The sequence below is a fragment of the Leuresthes tenuis genome, unplaced genomic scaffold, assembly GCF_036924035.1.
Source record: "Leuresthes tenuis unplaced genomic scaffold, fLeuTen1.0.hap1 SCAF_9, whole genome shotgun sequence".
In the NCBI taxonomy this organism is placed as follows: domain Eukaryota; kingdom Metazoa; phylum Chordata; class Actinopteri; order Atheriniformes; family Atherinopsidae; genus Leuresthes; species Leuresthes tenuis.
Window position 1 is genome coordinate 35594492 of NW_027325363.1, and position 19525 is coordinate 35614016.

A 19525-nucleotide genomic window follows, 5' to 3' on the forward strand; every position below is an offset into this window, starting at 1 on the left:
GATGACAATTGTTGTAATTTGGCGCTATATAAATAAAATTGAATTGATAGGTAGGTAGGTAGACAGATAGATGTATAGATAGGGGTACTTACATCAAATTATCAAAGTGAATGCAGACTGTATTGTTTCATTGTTCATACTAGCACTCCTTGCACAAGGAAAATAGCTCTTCAGAGTAAAAGAGCAGGAGCTGGGTGTGATCAGCAGACACAAATGAACCTCTGTAAAGCCTATATACTACTATTTTATTTGAACAGAACTTGTTGGCAGTAAGGAGGCCAGTGTTTTTTAAATGCAGAGTTGACATTCTATCTGAAAAGAGTCACAGCTGTCAGGTCTGCAGCTCAAAGCCCATTTCTTACATTTCACTGAGCTAGCTATTCATTGATAAGTCTGACAGCTGAGTATTTTTCTAATCCCACAGAGATGCTGCAGGAGAAGGCTTCAGCTGTAACAGATGAACATATGAGCCGGGTCCAGGCTGACAGAGAGACAGATCTCCTTCCAGACCAATCACAACTGTCTCAAGCTTCCACTGATCCCAGCTCCAATGGGCCTGACCAGGTACACATGAAAGCTGTTGGCAGTTGCTCTTTAAGGCTGTAGTTGAAAAAGGAAGATTATGCTTTACAGACAACCAGATATGTTTATATAGTAGTAGCTTAAACTTGTTGGCAAGGTGTAACCAGTGCTAGAACCAACAGTCACAAAAGCGAATTTCTGATGAATTGAACTTTTATTGAATAAATAGACTTCCATGAGTGAAAAGTTGGACTTGGTTTTAGTTCCATACATAAAGCTGATTATTGTGTTTGTGTTTATATGTAAATATTTGAAATTCAGTTGTATTGGGTTTGTGCTGTGCAATTATTTTTACCCTTTTTTTTTTACTTCAGAACATTGAGAACATTAAGGTTGTTCTTCATGAGAGGGAGCTGTGGAAGAGGTTCCATGAAGCCGGCACAGAGATGATCATTACAAAAGCAGGGAGGTAAGTAAAGCTATAAGTGCTCTATCTATCAGAAAAAGTTCAGCCTGGGCCTGAAGATTAGCACAGATTAGTCAGAATCGCTCACTACGCCCAACCGTAGGAATTGGTTAAGTGTAAATCTATTCAGTTAATTCCAACAGCAAAATTACTAAGTAACATAAGGCATAAGAGGATTAATGGCAGAACTGACAGGTAACGAAACAATTGAATTATTACTTGATTGAATCTATGCTTAAATGAATAATTTTCACCAGATTTTTACAGACATGTCGATCATAACCAAGAAACTTTTGTATGTGCTATTAGATGTTTTTACATGTATGTTCTCACATTCTTTTGCAAGGAAAATTAAGCTTTTGTGGAAGACTGAAGGGACAATAATAATAAGTAATAGATTCTTTACTATGAAAACTGTACCTTTCCGCAGCCATCTGTTTAGACAGTTTATATTAACATAGAGCAGTTGTGTCTTTCAAGCACAGACAGAAAATTCTTGCCACAAACATAATTGAAACCACAAATGACTGCTTGGCTTGTTGGATTTAATGTGTCCTGAGGATTACATAGCAAAGCCTTTGGACATTAACCAGAGAATGAGAACACTTAAATCGACCTCTGCCTCCCATTCCTCACTGGATTTTTTTCACCACATGAAAAAAGAAAGAAAAAAACTAAAAGGTCACCACATTTTTTCCTTAATGCTTTATAACCATAAGGGATGAGATATCCCTTGTCCAGCTGATAAAGTGGGTTCTGAATCCTTAAAGCCCTTTGAAGGCCTATGCAGTGATGTGGTTGTGAAGCTGTGCTGAGAAACCTGTATTTACCTGCAGCCAGACTGCAGCAGACGGTTACACAAAAATGTCCTGATTGTTCAGGAGCATCAGTTCTGAAAGTGAAAATGATATCACCAGCAAACTGAATTATACAAGCATATTTGAAATATGGCTTAGAAAAATTTCAGAGACCAAATGAAATTCCTTTTAGTTTCACATGAACTTTTTTGTCTAATCCTTGAGAAGTCAGCCAGCCCAATCTCACAAAAAAAGCGCAGGAAGTATGTTTGTCTACATATCCAAAACGTAGTAGTGTCATAATAAAGGCCCAGAACTAGTGAGATGGTAACGTTTTTCATCAGTATTTAAGCCTATCCATGTGTGATTTATTTCAAAACTGAATTATTTATTCCTTTACTTGTTATCATATATATATATATATATATATATATATATATATATATATATATAAAGTCCAGATATTTTTTACAAACAACTCAAACCAGAGAGACCCCAAAGTCCTAAAATGAAAAGTTGTTGGACAATATTGAGTCATATAGGACTGGTACCTGATTGGATTTTAGCCAGTCCATTATGTAACCACCACCTCCGACTTCCTTACAAGTACTTAAGTACTTTGGAAAATGCATCCAATGTCATATTTTTGATTGTATATAAATAAATTAATAAATATACAATGGGATGTTATATTTTTGGATCCTTAAAACAATTTTATAATTGTATATATATATATATATATATATATATATATATCAGTGCAGAGGTAGCAGGAGAATAGGGACAGATGCAGAACAATAATATCATCTCCCAGTGGATCCTATATATTTCCCCTACAACCTCAAACACAACAATTAAACTAGCTCTGTGTTCTCAGTCTCCTCCAAGCAGCACCAAGCTGAGTCTTTGTTATGATAAGTGGCGTTGCCCAGGCATAATCCTCCCTCTTCAAAATTCCCAGTGCAGCCCTTCCCTCACTCTCCCTCTTTGTACACAGCCCGTCAAGAAAGCAGCAGTAACAGGTTGATAAGAGGAATCCGGCGCCCACAGTAGGCCTTAGTCTACTGGACTGTAGTGCTTCATCATCCCATACTCCAACCCCCACCCTCAATGTTTCTTTTGATCTTGTATGGGTACTGAAGATTCCCAAAGAGGAATGGATCAGTGGAAGGCCTACACATGTGGAACTGTTAGGAGAAACAGCTGGCTAGGCACAGAAACACACACACATCCTGACACTGATATCATACACACTCGCCAACTGCCATTTCTCATGCTCCCCTGAAACTCACTTACTTAGTCACACCAACAAATGTATACGTCTGTCTATATGTTGTCTGCTTTTAAACATAAGTTAGTTGGAATATGTATTCATATACTGTGTAGCCCTGATTGTTTACATGTTTCATCACGTATATCTAAGACAGGACTGAATGGACATAGACATTAACATCACAACCTTTTATCATGTAACTTTTTATTCTAACTCCAAACATTTGTTAAGGTTCCATGGCATGCTTTTCCATGTTCTCTGGCTTATCTGCAGTGTTAGAACAATGTATTATTGCCTTAAATGTCACCCAAAGCTAAAAAAAAGAAGCTTTTTTTATGTTGAACAAACTGATTTTATCTAGTAGTCTCGCAAAGCTTTTTTTCTAAAACCTTTTATTCTAAAACCTTTCCCATGGCAGCTAGAGCATGCTAGAGCAGGAATGAGTGATCCTTCTCAGAGCACTTGTTGACGTCCTAAAATAAATGTGTTGTGAGGGCAAGTTCACTTTTTTTCATCTTCCCCAAAGACCCAGCAATCTTAGATCAGTGAATTTGGTTTGTTTTTCTTGTGGCAAGCAAGACAGGCGTGAATAGGTCTTGATTTATAATCATTGTGACAATTATACGAATAAGAACCAGTATGACGCTGGCTTTGCAGGGAGGCTGAACCTCAAGATCAAGACTATTCCAACACTTAAAGCTCACAAGTCTGAGCTGCAAGCAGTGAGTGAAACTGTTTCAAATGTCCGTGTTTTGTTGGCATTTGACGTATTCAGTGTTACACTTATTGAAAAGGCAGCAAAGAGGGCTAGTTTTAAATGAATTTAAACACAAAACAATGTGTTAATTTGTTTCTTCTACAACCGCTCAGAAACATGGCATTACTTACTTAAGCAATTGTATTATTTCAGGTAAATTTACCAAACAGGGACGTCCTGCTGTAACCTTTGTCATGACGGTTCGTTGGGCTGCTCACTTTGATATTTGGGATTCAATTCTGGCTCCAACATGTATGTTTGGATCTCATATGTTGTCATGTTTGAAAACAGATTATGTTTCCCAAAGTGTTTTCTTCTATATGTGTTGTCGTAGCTTTCTATTCGGCAACTGGAGTAGTGCGCATTTTTTCCGTCGTTCCCTTCCTCACCCCCTCTGCAAAACTCAAAGAATTTCATCAGAGGAGACTTTCATTCTCAGGAGAAGGCTTCATCCAAGAGAAAGCTCTGCCTCATTCTGAACTTCTAACAAACTACTTTGAGTTATGACGTGTGCAAAGGTAACTGAGAAGTACCCAAATGATCATCCCCTTTTTTTTGTCTGAAATGCTTGTTTGTAAAAGAATGAAGCCCATTGCGAGCCACTAGACTAACACTAAGTAAGCACAGAGACAAACTTTAAAGTTTGGAATGGAATTCTGGGACAAAATCCAAACCTGTTTCTGTTGCTAGGCTAAAAATTTGAATCTTTAATTTCCCACTTTTTCCCTTTGCAGACTAGGAAGAATATTTTTAATAAAAATGGGAACCAACATTCCTTAATTTGAAAGATAATTATTGTTTTTTTCAGTAATTTCTATTTGAAAGAATAAAGAACTCTGACACTGTATTAATGAATTACATTTGCTGATAACAAAGTTATCAAAGTTAAAGATGAACACCAGTTTTCATTCTCTTCACTCAACATTTTTGTCAATATGGATGAGTTGTTTATTTTAAATTTTTAACGCATTACTTACATTTGACACAAAACTATGATATAAATATAAATACAAGTTGCAGTCATGTGCAAAAACATGTATTTGCATGTAATGTCTGAGGTTTTCTGTGTTTTGATAGTTTGACAGTTAAAAATATATATAATTGACAACAATTTTGAAATAAAACTATCATAATAACACAACTAGATTATGATCAAAATGACCACTTCTGATATAGATTATGTTGATTTTGTGAACTAATGTTGAATTTATGATCAATCAAATTTCCTACAACCAAATCATTTGGAAAAGGCCTGGTTCTAGGAGGCGCAGGGCCTGGCAGCAGTATGGTTTTGCTTAAATGTTTTGTTGTTACTATTTTGAAAACTGAGTGGTGCATGATTGCACATCATCTTTTGGTGAGCGCATGTTATTGGAAATAATTGGATTGAGTACTAGTCGTAAGTTTGACACAACTGCTCATTCAAAATGAGTGTGTATTTGTGTCCAATAGCGCAGACATACAATGCATAACCTTCATTTAGGTGGATATTTAAAGGCCTCAGTATCCATCGGGACACAAAAATTGTCATAATTTAAGTACAGTATATTATTTGCATTTGATCAGCCTAGCTGGACAGAGTAATTTCCACCATGAAGAGCAAGCTTCAGTAGAGCCCCCCATTTGGTAGTTATGACCATATTATACAAATCCACAGGCCACATGCTCTGTTTGTGTGGTGTGAGTGGAGCCAGAGATAAGGTCTGTTTTGAATGTTCCCCTAAGATTAACCTGTCTTTCAGTGAGGATGATAGCAGGACTCATCTGTCCCACTGATTGGATTTGAAGCCAGAGAGAGAGAGAGATTTGAATTACCTGCCGTCAGTCCCCCTGCTCTTACGACATCTGACGTGTGGAAATATACACAGTAACATGATCAGCACTCCAAGTCTTTAAACATTTGCACCAGTCAGAACAGCGAGAATAAAGATAGGGGTTTTGATGCTTCCTCAACCTCCTACATAAGCATGCATGGCTGTGATGCGTGTGTTATCCAATGTTTGAACATGTTGCCATGGGCAGTACCCATGGATAAACCCCAGGCCTTTTTCACTATAACCTTTTAAGAAATGACGAGCCAGCTGTTTAAACTGTCGGTTTTGGGGTGCCATTAAAAACCACTTAGAGCTTTATAAGAGGGCGCACAGCCCTTTGCAAAATTTCCTTTGGCTCAGATGGGACTTCAATGTTTTTGGTTTCCCAGAAAAGGTCAGGAAAGGTAGCTCCCTTCATGTGTTTTATAGCCTTGAGTGCTATATTAGCATATCCTGTCTTTTAGCCCTGAAGCCTTCAAAAGCTAAAAATGTTTCCATAATTGTTATGGTGTTTTACAAGCCTGTGAGGATTTCACTTTGCTCCTAAATAAATGCCTAAAGCGAGAAAAATATCTAATCAGGTCAGCAAATGTAACATGACAAAGAATAATGGGAAGAAATGCCTGACTAATGTACTTAGTGTTGTTATCCGTGTAGAAGTTGATGTCATCCACTTAATGTTTGGGTAAGGTTTGTTTTAGGTTTCAGAGATGGCAGCTTCTCACCCTACTTGTCTCTCAGCCCATGATCTTTATGGGACCTTGCTTATTTCAATCCCTTAAGAACATCATCAAGCTACACTCTGCCAACTAATCGGATCCTCACCTTCACTATCCGTTAATATAATGGGCATGTTCTACACACACACTTTGTTGATTTTTTAACATCCTAACATCTTTTGGGATCCTTTTCTAAAAAAAAAACAGTACATAGTACAACGTGTGTTTTCATCAGCAATCGATATTTATTGCAAATGGAAAAGGAATTTATTTTTATGATGTCAACTCACAAGTTTAGATGATGTTCTGTCGATAGCTCTGACTTTTAGAATATAAACCTTAATTCACTGCACTGTATAAAAGCTGCTTGAATGCATGGACAGATAGGTGACTGTATGCCGTTTTTTTAGAAATATTTTAATTACAAATAGGATAAAGTCTGACAGTTTTTGTCGGCATCATTCAACAGGAGGATGTTTCCAAGCTACAAGGTCAAAGTGACTGGGATGAACCCCAAGACCAAATACATCCTACTTACTGATATTGTCCCCGCTGACGACCACCGCTACAAATTCTGTGATAACAAATGGTAAGTTTGGAAGGATATAAACTATAATAATCTGATTTGAATAGATTTAATTAACCTTTAAAAGAAAAAAAAAAAGATCTGAATTTGGGTTTGTGAGCGCTGTGCAAAATGTAAAAAAACTGAAAGTAATTATTTCCAAACCTCATAAATAAACAGATATTTTAGTCACAACAGAACATACATACACAGAAAAAATATTGAATGTTGAAAGTGTGACTCTCTTTTGTTTCTTTAAAATATTATTAAAAATAATATAATATAAAAATACGATTGTGGCTCGTGGCTCTGTACACTTATACACTCATAACTAAGCAGGGTTACCATGTAGGTCCTGTGCCATGGGTGTTGCATGTTCACACACACACACACACACACACACACACACACACACATACATGCGCACACACACACACACACACACACATATTAGCCCAGTAGCAGCTCGCTAAGCAGTTGATGTGTTTTCCTGTGGTTTCAGGTCATCTATATCCACAGCTGTGTTGTATGCGATTGCCGCTACTTGTGCTTGTGTTTTTTTGTTTGTGTGTGTTTTTTCTCTGCTTGTCTGCTTTCAGGTGCTCCTGGAGGTGCTAAATTCCCAACACAGGCCGTGGATTGTCGTCTGTTTTGTTTTTACAGGTGTAGCAGCTGGTTGTCTGGTTTTTCTATCTATTTTTGTTCTGTTTTTTCTTCTCTGCTCTTCCTCTTTCCCTGTCCCCTGGTCCGGGTTGGCTCTATTACATGTTATATATTGTAACGGAAAGAAACAAAGAAGCAGTTGATGGGCATCAAGGGGAGCTTTACATTCATAAAGCTTCCCTTGGCAAAGCAAATCTGTTTGGCATAAAAGGTATTCAGATTACAATTGATACCGCTGCCATGATTCTGGACAGGACAAGGGGGAAAAAAATATATAAAACATTTTCATCTTGACTTTGACAATGGCAACACAGCAAAAAAATGTTGGATCGAGACCATGTTTACCACTGTGTCGCATCCCTTCTTCTTTTAACAACAGCCTGTAAACATCAGGGAACTGAGACTCCTTTTTTGACCTTTGGGAGGGATTATTGTCTAAATCTTGTCTGATTGTAGCTGCTCAGTCCTGGACCACCTTTGTCGTATTTTGTGTTTTATGATGCACAAAATGTTTTAAATTGGTGAAAGGTCCCTGGCAGGAAGGCAGTACACCCCCTGGACACTACTATGAAGCCATGCTGTTATGATATATGCAGTATGTGGTTTAGCATTGTCTTGCTGAAATATTCAAGACCTTTCTAAAAAAAGATATTGTATGGAGGAGAGCATATGTTTCTATGAAACCTCAATATACCTTTCAGCATTGATAGTGCCTTTCCAGTAATGCAAGCTGACATCTATAAAAGCACCCACATGCTATCAGAGACGCAAGCGTTTGAACTAAATGCTAATAACTAGACGTTGGCTCGTGTTTTTAGTCTGGATGATGTGGCATCACATGGTTTCCAAAAATAATTTGTTCTCATGCTTTAGAGGCAGACAAGACATCTTCAGAATCTGCAAAAAAATATCATTAGACAACGTAAGGTAATGTTGCAGGATCTAACAATGAGATTGTATACTTTTATATACTATGAGTGAAGCAGATAGTTTTAAAGTTCACAAACTTTTCTAGAGTTGCTTTAAATTAGCTTTGCCCCTAGATAATATGGCAAGAGTTTTTTTGATCATGTTTACAAATGGCTTCTTCGCATGAAAGAGCTTTAAGCTGCATTTGTGGATGGCATGGTGAACTGTATTTACACACAATCATTTCTGGAAGTGCTTATGAACCAATGCAGTGATTTCCATAACAGGAGCATGTTTTCATTGAAGTGATGCCTGAGGGACCAAAGGTCACAGGCTTCCAATACTCATTTTTAGCCATGTCCCTTAGACGCAGAGATGATACCAGATGCTTGGAATTTTTTTTACATTACATACTATAGATGATGGCATATTTAAAATATTTGCAATTTTATGTCAAGGGACATTATTATGAAATTGTTCCACAATTTGTAGACATAGTTTTTTGTTTTTTTTAGAGATCGTTGAACCCATGTCCTTTTTTATTTCTGACAGACTCTGCCTCTCTAAGGGTCTCTTGTATGTTACTGACCCAGGGCCAATGAACCTAACAGTTGTTTTTCCAGCAGTTCATTTTTCTAACCTTTTGTTAACTCCATCTTAATCTTCTCCTTAAGAGGAGTTGTTGCCATCAATGTCTGACTTTCAACATTGTATGTCTTTTATGTACTATTGTGAATGGAATATTTGTTTATGACATTTGCAAATTATTACATTCTGTTTTTATTTTCATTTTACATTGTGTTCCAACCTTTTTGGAATTGGGTTGCAATAAGAGAGGACAATTCTGGTAATACATGTGCCACGATATCCATTTTTACCTGCTATTAATAAGCAATTTGTGTCCAGATACAATATGTTATCCATGGATCTTTGCTTATCTTGACTATGACTGCAATTTGATCTGATATTATGATGAAAATAATTTGGGTGGGCCTGGCTCATTGGCAAAAAAACATGCGCTGTCCAGGTATCAATGCTGAATTACCTTTACAACTGGTTGAGATATAATCAAAATGCAAACCCTTTTGTCAGCGAATGAGGTATGCCTGATCTGATCACAACCATATCTGAATGCACTCAGACCACATCTATACTTTGCTTTGACATTGGTTTCCCCTTATCCAAGTTGTGTTTTCTGGGAGCAGGACAGATTCCAGTTGGTTCATGTTGCTTTTCAATCTCCATTGCGAGAAAAGAACAGTAACACGAGAGAACTAAACAAAATACTTTAAAAAAGCACTGAACTTTAATATGGAACATAAATTGTTGTTTTCCAGTGTCAGATCAGCATTAAAACAAACAAAAAAATCCAGAAACATAACAATTTATCTGTTAACAAAGTTGTTTTTGTGCTTGAATTGAACCAAATCTTTAACATGGGATTGTTGCAGGGTAGTATAGATATGCAATCTAAGGGGAAGTTCAGGTTGAAGAACTTTTGTACACGTCTATCATATTGAGGAGAACATCTGAAAATCTGAAAATATCTGAGGATACTGTCATTACATACAAGGTTGGATCGGCAATAGAGCCTCCTGTGTCCCATGTTCACTACATGTCAGTTGGTAAAAATCTTTTACTCCTACACCCTAGCTGGTTAATTAATCCCTGGCCATGGCTATAGTTTGTATATCCACTACACGGCATTTACAAAACTACCTGGACGAAAACCATGTCATTGTACTTTTGATGAAACACAGGAATTGAGTGTCACTATATGTACATACCATTTTGGTCATACCTGGGCAGGGTAAACCATGTGCTCTTAGAATGAACACTCCTCAGATAACTAGATAATAGATAAATAGATTTTTTTTTTGTAATTCCCAAGGATAAATGGCATTTAATAAAAATTTCAGAATTCCATATTTAATCCTAAGAGAAAAAACAAAGGAGAACACCTGCCTGCTAAAATCAAGGTTGCCTTGACCTTCATTTTTACAAAACAGGGAGCACTTTTTTTTACAAAAAAAAGGAGAGTGAAGAAACTAAAGACCAACTGATGATCACCATTCCAGTCAGAGACCAGCTTTGTATGATATTACTGAAAAACAAAAAGAATACTGTTAAGTTGACTTTTTTGTGAGTTATTTTTTTGTTAGCTTATTTTCTTCTGTTTTTTTTTTTTTTTTTGCCAAATCTAGAGGGGTTGGACAATGAAACTGAAACACCTGGTTTTAGACCACAATCATTTATCAGTATCATACAGTAATCTAGAACAGAAGTGCGCCAGGGAAAAGGTGAGACTCATTGAGACATTTCACAAGCACGGGGTTATTAACATTTGCACACAGACGATCAGGGGCTTGTTAGAAAGATCTTAAGCTGTAGTTTAACCAGCAAAAAACAGCAAGTTTCTAACTTTAACCACCAACTATGATGCTGTGAAGACGGGATAGAAATTTTCTTCGCACATGCTTAATGCACTTCATGGGGAATAATATTAGGAAAGTTACTCACCAAGAAGCCACCCATCGCGCACAGTGCCAGCTTGTAGTCTGTTCCCAACAATGCTGTTACTCAGAATGTATGAGTCATGCGTTGAACCAGGACACCCCCACAATGTTAGTTAAGTGCATTTGCGCATCACAAGTGATCTGTACATTGATGGAATGGAATTGCTTCCTGTTGACATACACAAATTCATCATGTGATGGCGCTTTTATAGCAATGTGTGTAGAGTCGATAGCTCCGATTACATTAAGAAAACCGGCTCTCGCTTCAAATTGCGCTTTAATGTTGGCTTGTTCAGCTGTATGAGAATTTGATATACCTGGCTGAGATGCGGATAATCCCGTCCCACACGGCTGGCATGGCTCAGCTCAGGGTCGACTGGCACAGTCCCTTTGAAATGCCCGGTTGCCAGGAACCCCAACGTGGTCATCACCTGTATGGGAACAGGCAGCGCGTGGCTCCTCGCTGTGTTGCGCTCCAACGCAGCTCTGCGCATAGCTCCAGGAGGATTGCCTTCGGGAACCTAAAGCGGCTGATGAGCCACTTGTCCTCATGTGCCAACAAATTATGTCTGTCTCTAAATACACGCTCTCTCCTTATTGCACCATTTCATATGTCTTCCAACACCGCTAAAGCAGCCATTGTTTTTAATAGTATGCATTGCACCACTTTGCGCATACTTTTATATTCACTCTAACTGTAATTGCAGACACATGGGTGTGTTAATTGTTTATCAGTGATAATTGTTCATGTGTCTCAGATGTGCACGTCGCTCATTCTGAGGACAAATTGTGTTTAAATTTATTCATTATAACAGTTTCCCAACATCACCTGTAAGTGTCGCCAAAGAATCAACAGCTGTAGAAAAGTGCGTACGACAGCCCTGAAATTTGCGTGAGGCACCGCACATTTCCACGGTCATTTCGCTTTTGATACATCTGATCGTTGACGTGAGTTGAAGTGTGTACGCCACTTTTTTGTGCGTACGTACCCTTTGTACATGAGGCCCCAGGTCACTACGGGATGCTGGTGGAGGAAAACGTTTCCTGACTCGCTCCTCCAAAACACCCCAAAGTGGCTCAATAATATTTAGATCTGGTGACTGTGCAGGCCAAGGGAGATGTTCAACTTCACTTTCATGTTCATCAAACCAATCTTTCACCAGTCTTGCTGTGTGTATTGGTGCATTGTCATCCTGATACATGGCACCGCCTTCAGGATACAATGTTTGAGCCATTGGATGCACATGGTCCTCCAGAATGGTTCGGTAGTCCTTGGCAGGGCCCATCTAGCACAAGTATTGGTTCAAGGGAATGCCATGATATGGCAGCCCAAACCATCACTGATCCACCCCCATGCTTCACTCTGGGCATGCAACAGTCTGGGTGGTACCCTTCTTTGGGGCTTCTCCACACCGTAACTCTCCCGGATGTGGGGGAAACAGTAAAGGTGGACTCATCAGAGAACAATACTTGTTTCCCATTGTCCACAGCCCAAGATTTGCGCTCCTTGCACCATTGAAACCGACGTTTGGCATTGGCACAAGTGACCAAAGGTTTGGCTATAGCAGCCCAGCCGTGTATATTGACCCTGTGGAGCTCCCGACGGACAGTTCTGGTGGAAACAGTTGAGGGGCACATTTAATTCTGCCGTTTTTTGGATACAATCCGGGTTAGCACCTGAACATCCCTTTCAGACAGCTTCCTCTTGCGTCCACAGTTAATCCTGTTGGATGTGGTTCGTCCTTCTTGGTGGTATGCTGACATTACCCTGGATACCGTGGCTCTTGATACACCACAAAGACTTGCTGCCCTGGTCACATACGCCAGCAAGATGTGCACCAACAGTTTGTCCTCTTTTGAACTCTGATATGTCACCCATAATGTTGCAATGTTGCATTTGTTTTGAGCACAACTGTGCTCTTACCCTGCTAATTGAACCTTCACACTCTGCTCTTACTGGTGCTATGTGCAATTAATAAAGATTAATTGAATTTTGAAGGCCAGAATGTTGAAGTGATCTTTGCAGTATGTTTCAGTGGCATTTTGTTTGCCCAGAAACTGGTGATGTGCGGGGACACTGGCGTTGTCACTGGTTCTTCACTTCGGTTTGATATATAAGGGTCCTTAAGTGTGACTGCAGATCATCTATGATAACTGCTGTGTTCTCGGTGGTGCCTGTAGCTCAGGAGGAAGAGCAGTCGCATACCAATTGGACGGTCAGTGGTTAGACTCCCGGCTTCCCTGGGCCACATGTCAAAGTGTCCTTGGGCAAGCCACGTTGCCTACTGATGCATCCATTGGTGTATGAATGTGTGTGAATACATAGAGGAAAGCAGTGTATATAGATATCACTGTCTATATGGACAAAGATGTGCTGTATGAGTGGGTTAATATGGCATGTAGTGTTAAAGCGAGTAGTCAGTCTAGACTAGATAAGTACTATAGAAGTCCAGTCCATTTACCATTGTGTAGGGCACTGGCATAAATGCTTGAGAATGCTCCATACTTCTCCAGTTGACCCTATATCTGATGAAATTGCAGCTCTCATCTATGGATATGACTTCAGTGTTGGCATCAGGACTAAAAGGTTTTTGTAAGAAAAAAAACTGACAGAAACACAAAATTGCCAGCAGACAGGTAATTTTGAATACTGTTCGTTCTAATCTCATGTCACTGTATGCCGTTGGTGGGTTGTTCAACAACACCTTGGAGAAGCAGTGTTTTAGCAGAGACTGTCAGTAGAAAAGATTGAATACTGTGGGTCTGGAGAGCAATGGTTTCCAGCTTTGTATTGATAAACAAGGCACGCACATATTCTAACAAATGGAACACCCCATGTTACATAGATTGTTGTGTTTCTGTCCACATCTCAATTAGATTTTTTTTACATCTCTCTCAATCTGTGTTTTAGGATGGTGGCTGGTAAAGCTGAGCCAGCTATGCCAGGCAGACTCTACGTACATCCAGATTCCCCTGCCACAGGAGCTCATTGGATGAGACAACTGATATCATTTCAGAAGCTGAAGCTGACAAACAATCATCTGGACCCTTTTGGGCATGTAAGTTCCAACAAAGAATATTAGTTGGGTTTTTAGCATTCAGAGGATGGAATGACTGGTTGAAATGAGTTGCTAAGTCCATATATACTTTATGTTTATAATTAGTCTGGGGACTATTATTCATTTTCTTAACAACTGAAAAGAAAAACAGTCTTGTAAAAATAAAACATTTTTGTGATATTATTTAAGAAATACTAAAGCAATCTGAAGAGGTCCCAATATCAAATCCATGGAGTTTAAAAAACAAAACAAAACACGACATAAGAAAATTGAAAAAAGCACAGATTAACCTTTTTATTTGTTTTTGTTGTTGTTTTTTTTAAGTTAACAAACGATTCCTTGTATTATACAGTTCACAAACCAGTCTGCAAACTAATATACAAGTACAGCGAATAATAATGTATCTTCTGTTGTCTCAACAAGTTTGCATTAAAAGCCAAGAAAAACTCAATTCATAAACCAAGTCACTTTGTTCATTTCTGCCCTGACATATACTTCCACTCCCCAATATACTGCTAAAACATCATGACTAGTGGGGACTGTTGTAACAGACATCTCAATCAATGTTACAAATATCACAGAGAGAAACATTTAACTGATGTGATTTATCTGAGCCCTGATCAAAGGATGGTGGGAAGTGGAGGAGTGTGCAAAAGAGAGAGAATGGAGGAGAACAGATGAGACAGAGGCTGCAAAAGGAGGTGAAGAGTTTGACTGTGGCAGTGCTCCCCAGGGGAACTCTGGGATAGCTTGTCTGAAGCCATCCCATCAATGGGCACGCTCATTAGGTTCATAACCTCTCAGATCAGTGGCGGAGCCTGCTGTCAGATTGAGTTGAGTGCCTGGCCAGTGATAAGGGCGAGTAATGAGAACACAGCAAGTTAGAGGCCAAGCAGGGGCCAGATGACGCCCAGACCAGGAGGTGTGTGGCCTCTCATACTGAAGCAAAGGAAATCTCATTCATTGCTCATGATGCACAGTGCAGAATGTGTAAAAATGACTAACTTAACCATAGTTATCACTCCTCTTCTTCACTTAGATAGACATTTTGAGTTCATATAGAGAATTCATGATATGACGTCATTACAAATGTTAATCTGTTACCTAATTAGTTTATTTCATCGCTATTCTGCATCTAAATGTTAGAAATTGTAGTGTAGAAGTGACCCAGTGACTTAGTGGTTCGGCCACAAAAATACATCAAGAGGTGGGTCTCAAGTTTGATTTTAGTGCATCATTTAATGCAATTTGTCTTCCTTGTTCATACCCTTATTTTCTATCTTGCTTAACTGTGGATTTTGAAAAATTAGCAAATAAAAAAATATAAATATATTTTTAAAAACACAAAAAAAAAGAAAAGAAAATGGTGCACGTAGTGTTAATTTTCAATTTAAATGACGAGGATCTTACACCAAAGAATTAGATTTCTATGTTCCATAATGTATTACATTTCTATTTCCAAAGGTCCTTTGAATGTATATAGTATATAATTATTTTGGTACACCTTAATGTTGCGTGTAAACCTACACCAACTGGTGTCCTGTCATGACAAAGGCCCTGCTCAGCATCAACAGTATGGACTCTGCATTTAACTGCTGGGAAGCAGATGTTAGCAACTTGGTACAGATTTGCTACTGTTGTCCAAGGAGAATGGACTTTTAAATAGAGCTGATTTGTTTCAAAATGTGGTAGTTTAATCTCAAAGAGCAGAGTCATGAATACATGTCATTAACCCTGTGAATAAAGATCCAGTATCACCATTCAGCAAGTATTTCAAAGAACGCTGTATCACTTGCCCTTCGCTAATTACATCCACTACAACTGTTTGAGTTTGTGTCCCATTTCAGACCTTGAACAGATGTTTGATATAGCTCATTTACAATGTTGGTGATTCCAACATTTCTCTAACCTTTACCATGTAGTATTTGCCATGCAAAGAAAGAAAGAATTTCACATTGGTTGTAATGTCCAGTTTTGCCAATTTACCTGCACTGATGTCCTTATGTAATGATAGGGTTTGGTCATTACATACAATGCTATAAAAAATACACATTCCATCTAATCTAAAGCACATCTCAGGCAACAAAAAATAATAACGTGCATGCTTTTACATCAGTGGAAATGCAAGCAAATACTATCTTTAGCTCTTTCAACGTGAGGAAGATTGTCCTCCTCACTTCTTATGGACAGTCATCCATAAGAATCTCCAGTATCTCTCTCAGACAGCAGAGCAGACAAAGGTCAGCGCAAAGCCTTTGGTGATCCAGCCAATAGCTTATCTCTGTCTCCAGCCTGCCTCAGCAACAGAAGCATGTGAGCAAGGGGCTGCTCGGTGTTCAACCTGAGCCTAGCAGCCCATGGCCTCTTCAACCTTTGCCTCTCTTTTGGGAGCCCTCTTTAGGAGGAGGCTTCTCAGGAGAGTGTTGGGGGGACGGGGAGGGGCCAGGGGGTAGAGCTTGATGTTTATTGTTGCTGACAGAGCTGGACTAGTGATGACCCTGCCCCACTGTCGCTAACGCCTCGCTGGGCACAGTGCTGGGCTGAGTGATGTTAGTGAGCTGACCTGCAGCCACCCAACAACCTAAACACTATGCACATTCCACACATGCCACCTACTATACTGATACATAAAACTTTTTCCAACAACTTTACAGTTGAAAGGTTCAGCTTAATTTTGATACTCAGCAATGGATGTTTGGTTCTCTGACAGGTTTGGTCTATCACACATGTTATCTCGCTGTGCTAAAATAGATAAATCCCATTATCAAGCTAACTACCTGTTGGATGATTGTGTCCTTGAACAGCATAGGTACCATGGAAGTGGCCCTTTGCGTGGCAGACGTTTTCAGTACGAATTAAAAAAAACAGATAAGAACAGTCCATTTAAGTGTTTTAGCACTATGCTGTTATGCAACCTGGCTAAACTCACATGGAAGTCAATCATTCTTATTAATGATTTTATCTCTGCTTTATTACAAGTTAATACTTATTTCTAAATACAGATGCTTTTCTGTAAAGGTCCATTAAAGAATGCCTTTTTCCAACAACTGAATGTACAAGGGAAACGAGGGAACTTCTCACATCCTCAAAAATATTAGATGAAGGTGAGAAAGGTTTATAGACATCTGTTGGCAGTTGGTTCTCCTGTCATCAGTACATTATTATATTCTATACCACAGGCGCAAAAACAATATACTATGGAAATTATTTATTTATTGACCATGCAGGACAAACTGCAAAGGTCAGTTGAGGAGATATGGTGTTCAACACCCATCCATCCATTTTCTGTACCCAAAAACAAATGTTAAAATGAACAAATCAATGAATAAAACACACAATTCGTATGTCCTATCCCATGATGGCTGTACTTAATAAGATACCCTCTCTTTTCTTTCCTAGATCATCCTAAACTCCATGCACAAGTACCAACCCAGGCTTCATATAGTAAAAGCTGATGAAAACAATGCCTTTGGATCCAAGAACACTGCCTACTGTACTCATGTCTTTCATGAGACCACCTTCATTTCTGTAACCTCCTATCAAAACCATAAGGTATATGAACCACATCTAAAGAGTGTTTACTCCAGATAAGAAAAAAGTGGACATTCCCACACTACCTACTATTCTGAGTAGCCTGTCCAAAGGTATATCATGTTTGTCTAATTTAGAAAGCCGACAGGGTGTAATGTATATTTAGTAATTAAAATATAAATAGGAGTGCTTCAATGGTGCAGGAGTTCCTGTCCACGACAGCAAATGCTATTGGTTGGAAACAGTTGCCTAAAATGTAGATTGATTTATTCCCATCACTCAAAGTGCTTCAATGAAATATCATCTCCTTAGATAACTCAGCTGAAGATAGAAAACAATCCCTTTGCTAAAGGATTCCGAGGCAGCGAAGAAGGAGATCTGCGTGTTTCAAGACTACAGGGGTATGTACAAAACAAGAAACCAAAAGTAAAACTAATCTATATAGTGTACAGAAACTCTCTCGTTGAAATGTCTTTGAGTTGAATTATAAAAAATCTACTCAAGAATTCTAGTTCACCTCCTTGTATGGTAAAACCTGTCTGTTTCTGTTCTGTTGCTGCTACTCATGCATAGGAAAGAATATCCAGTCATTTCAAAGAACATGGTTCGCCAGAGGATCATTTCCTCACACAGTCACCTCGCAGGGAAACTTCGAGCAGGGGTTTTCAAGGGGCACCCTCAAGTCCTTTCGTCCTATCAGTATGAGACTGGGGTTCCCTTGTCTAACTCAGAATCCCAAGATCCCACGTCGAACCACTTCCCTCAGAGCAGAGATTCCAGCCTTATGTATCACTGCTTCAAACACAGAGGTATGTTCTTAGTTATTTTTTGAAGATCATAAAATTATTTTCTTTAAATGAAAACATTGCAGTTGATTATATTACTCTGCAGATAATACAAGACACTTGGAGCTTGGATGTAAGCGACCATATCTGGAATCATCATCTGTGGTGTCAGATGAGCATTACTTTCATTCACCTCCATCATATGAGTCGCCCCTACTGTCTCATCCATACTGCACTGAGGCGATCACTTCCAGAGAAGCTTGTATGTACAGTGGTATGGAGGCAGAGTCTGGATCTGGGGCAGTGGATTCCGATGATCTGACTAACTCTCCTTCAGTTAATTGCAACATGTGGGCGACAGTGCAGCCCTTTCCTCGTTACAGCGTTGATGGCGTTCCCTACCAGCCCTTCACTGCTCACTTCACCAACTCTACCCCCGTCACCCCCATGGTACCGCATTCCACATCATCAATTGTGTCACGACCACAGGCTGACTTGGGGGTCTACAACTCGGCAACGGTCCAAAGAGGTCTGTCCATCATACCACCGTCAACCTCCTCTTCATGTGGCTCTTCAGCTGTCCCTGGCTCCAGACATAGGTTAGATCATCCAACTCTGTACAACAAGAGGCCAGGGTCACCACTTCGGCCAGATAGACATTTCTCAGCCTATTCTACACAAGGCACTATAGCCATCAGAGATTCATCCTATCAGTACCAAGTGGGGCTAGGTAGTACAGGGAGTCACTGGACTGATAGCTAATGTGGGAGGAACTAGTTTTCTGCAGTGTATAAGTCTGAAATTATTCAAGATTCCCATGAGGACTTTGGATGCCAATCAATGCTAATGAAGTACACCCATAGTCACAGCCAAATTGCACCCCAAATCCTTCCACAGCTGTGAAATCTTACTGAATCAGTGCTCCATACAATATTTGTGCAGTGAACATCACTTATGTTGATAAGTATAAGTGATCATATACAGTAAGGTGGTTTTCTCATAGTCAAATGCTAATTGTAGCTTTTAGTAGCACTTGCAGAATGTCTGAATGAATAATGAGCTTGCAGACACAAGAAGAGTTGCACTTTCCCAGTGTTCTGTAAAACCTATTCAGTTCGTGTCAGTATGCTAACCTGTAATAAAAGCAGG

The 19525-nt window shown here is 39.1% G+C and overlaps 1 protein-coding gene across 1 annotated transcript; it reads left to right on the forward strand.

Moving 5' to 3' along the window:
* The first annotated feature begins 426 nt into the window (after positions 1-426).
* tbx4 (T-box transcription factor 4) lies at positions 427-19318 on the forward strand. The gene is made up of 8 exons (XM_072391789.1): positions 427-564; positions 897-991; positions 6818-6937; positions 13913-14060; positions 17460-17612; positions 17904-17992; positions 18165-18400; positions 18483-19318. Exons 1-8 carry the CDS (start codon positions 427-429, stop codon positions 19136-19138), a joined length of 1635 nt encoding a protein of 544 aa, XP_072247890.1. The 3' UTR covers positions 19139-19318.
* The last annotated feature ends 207 nt before the right edge of the window (positions 19319-19525 follow it).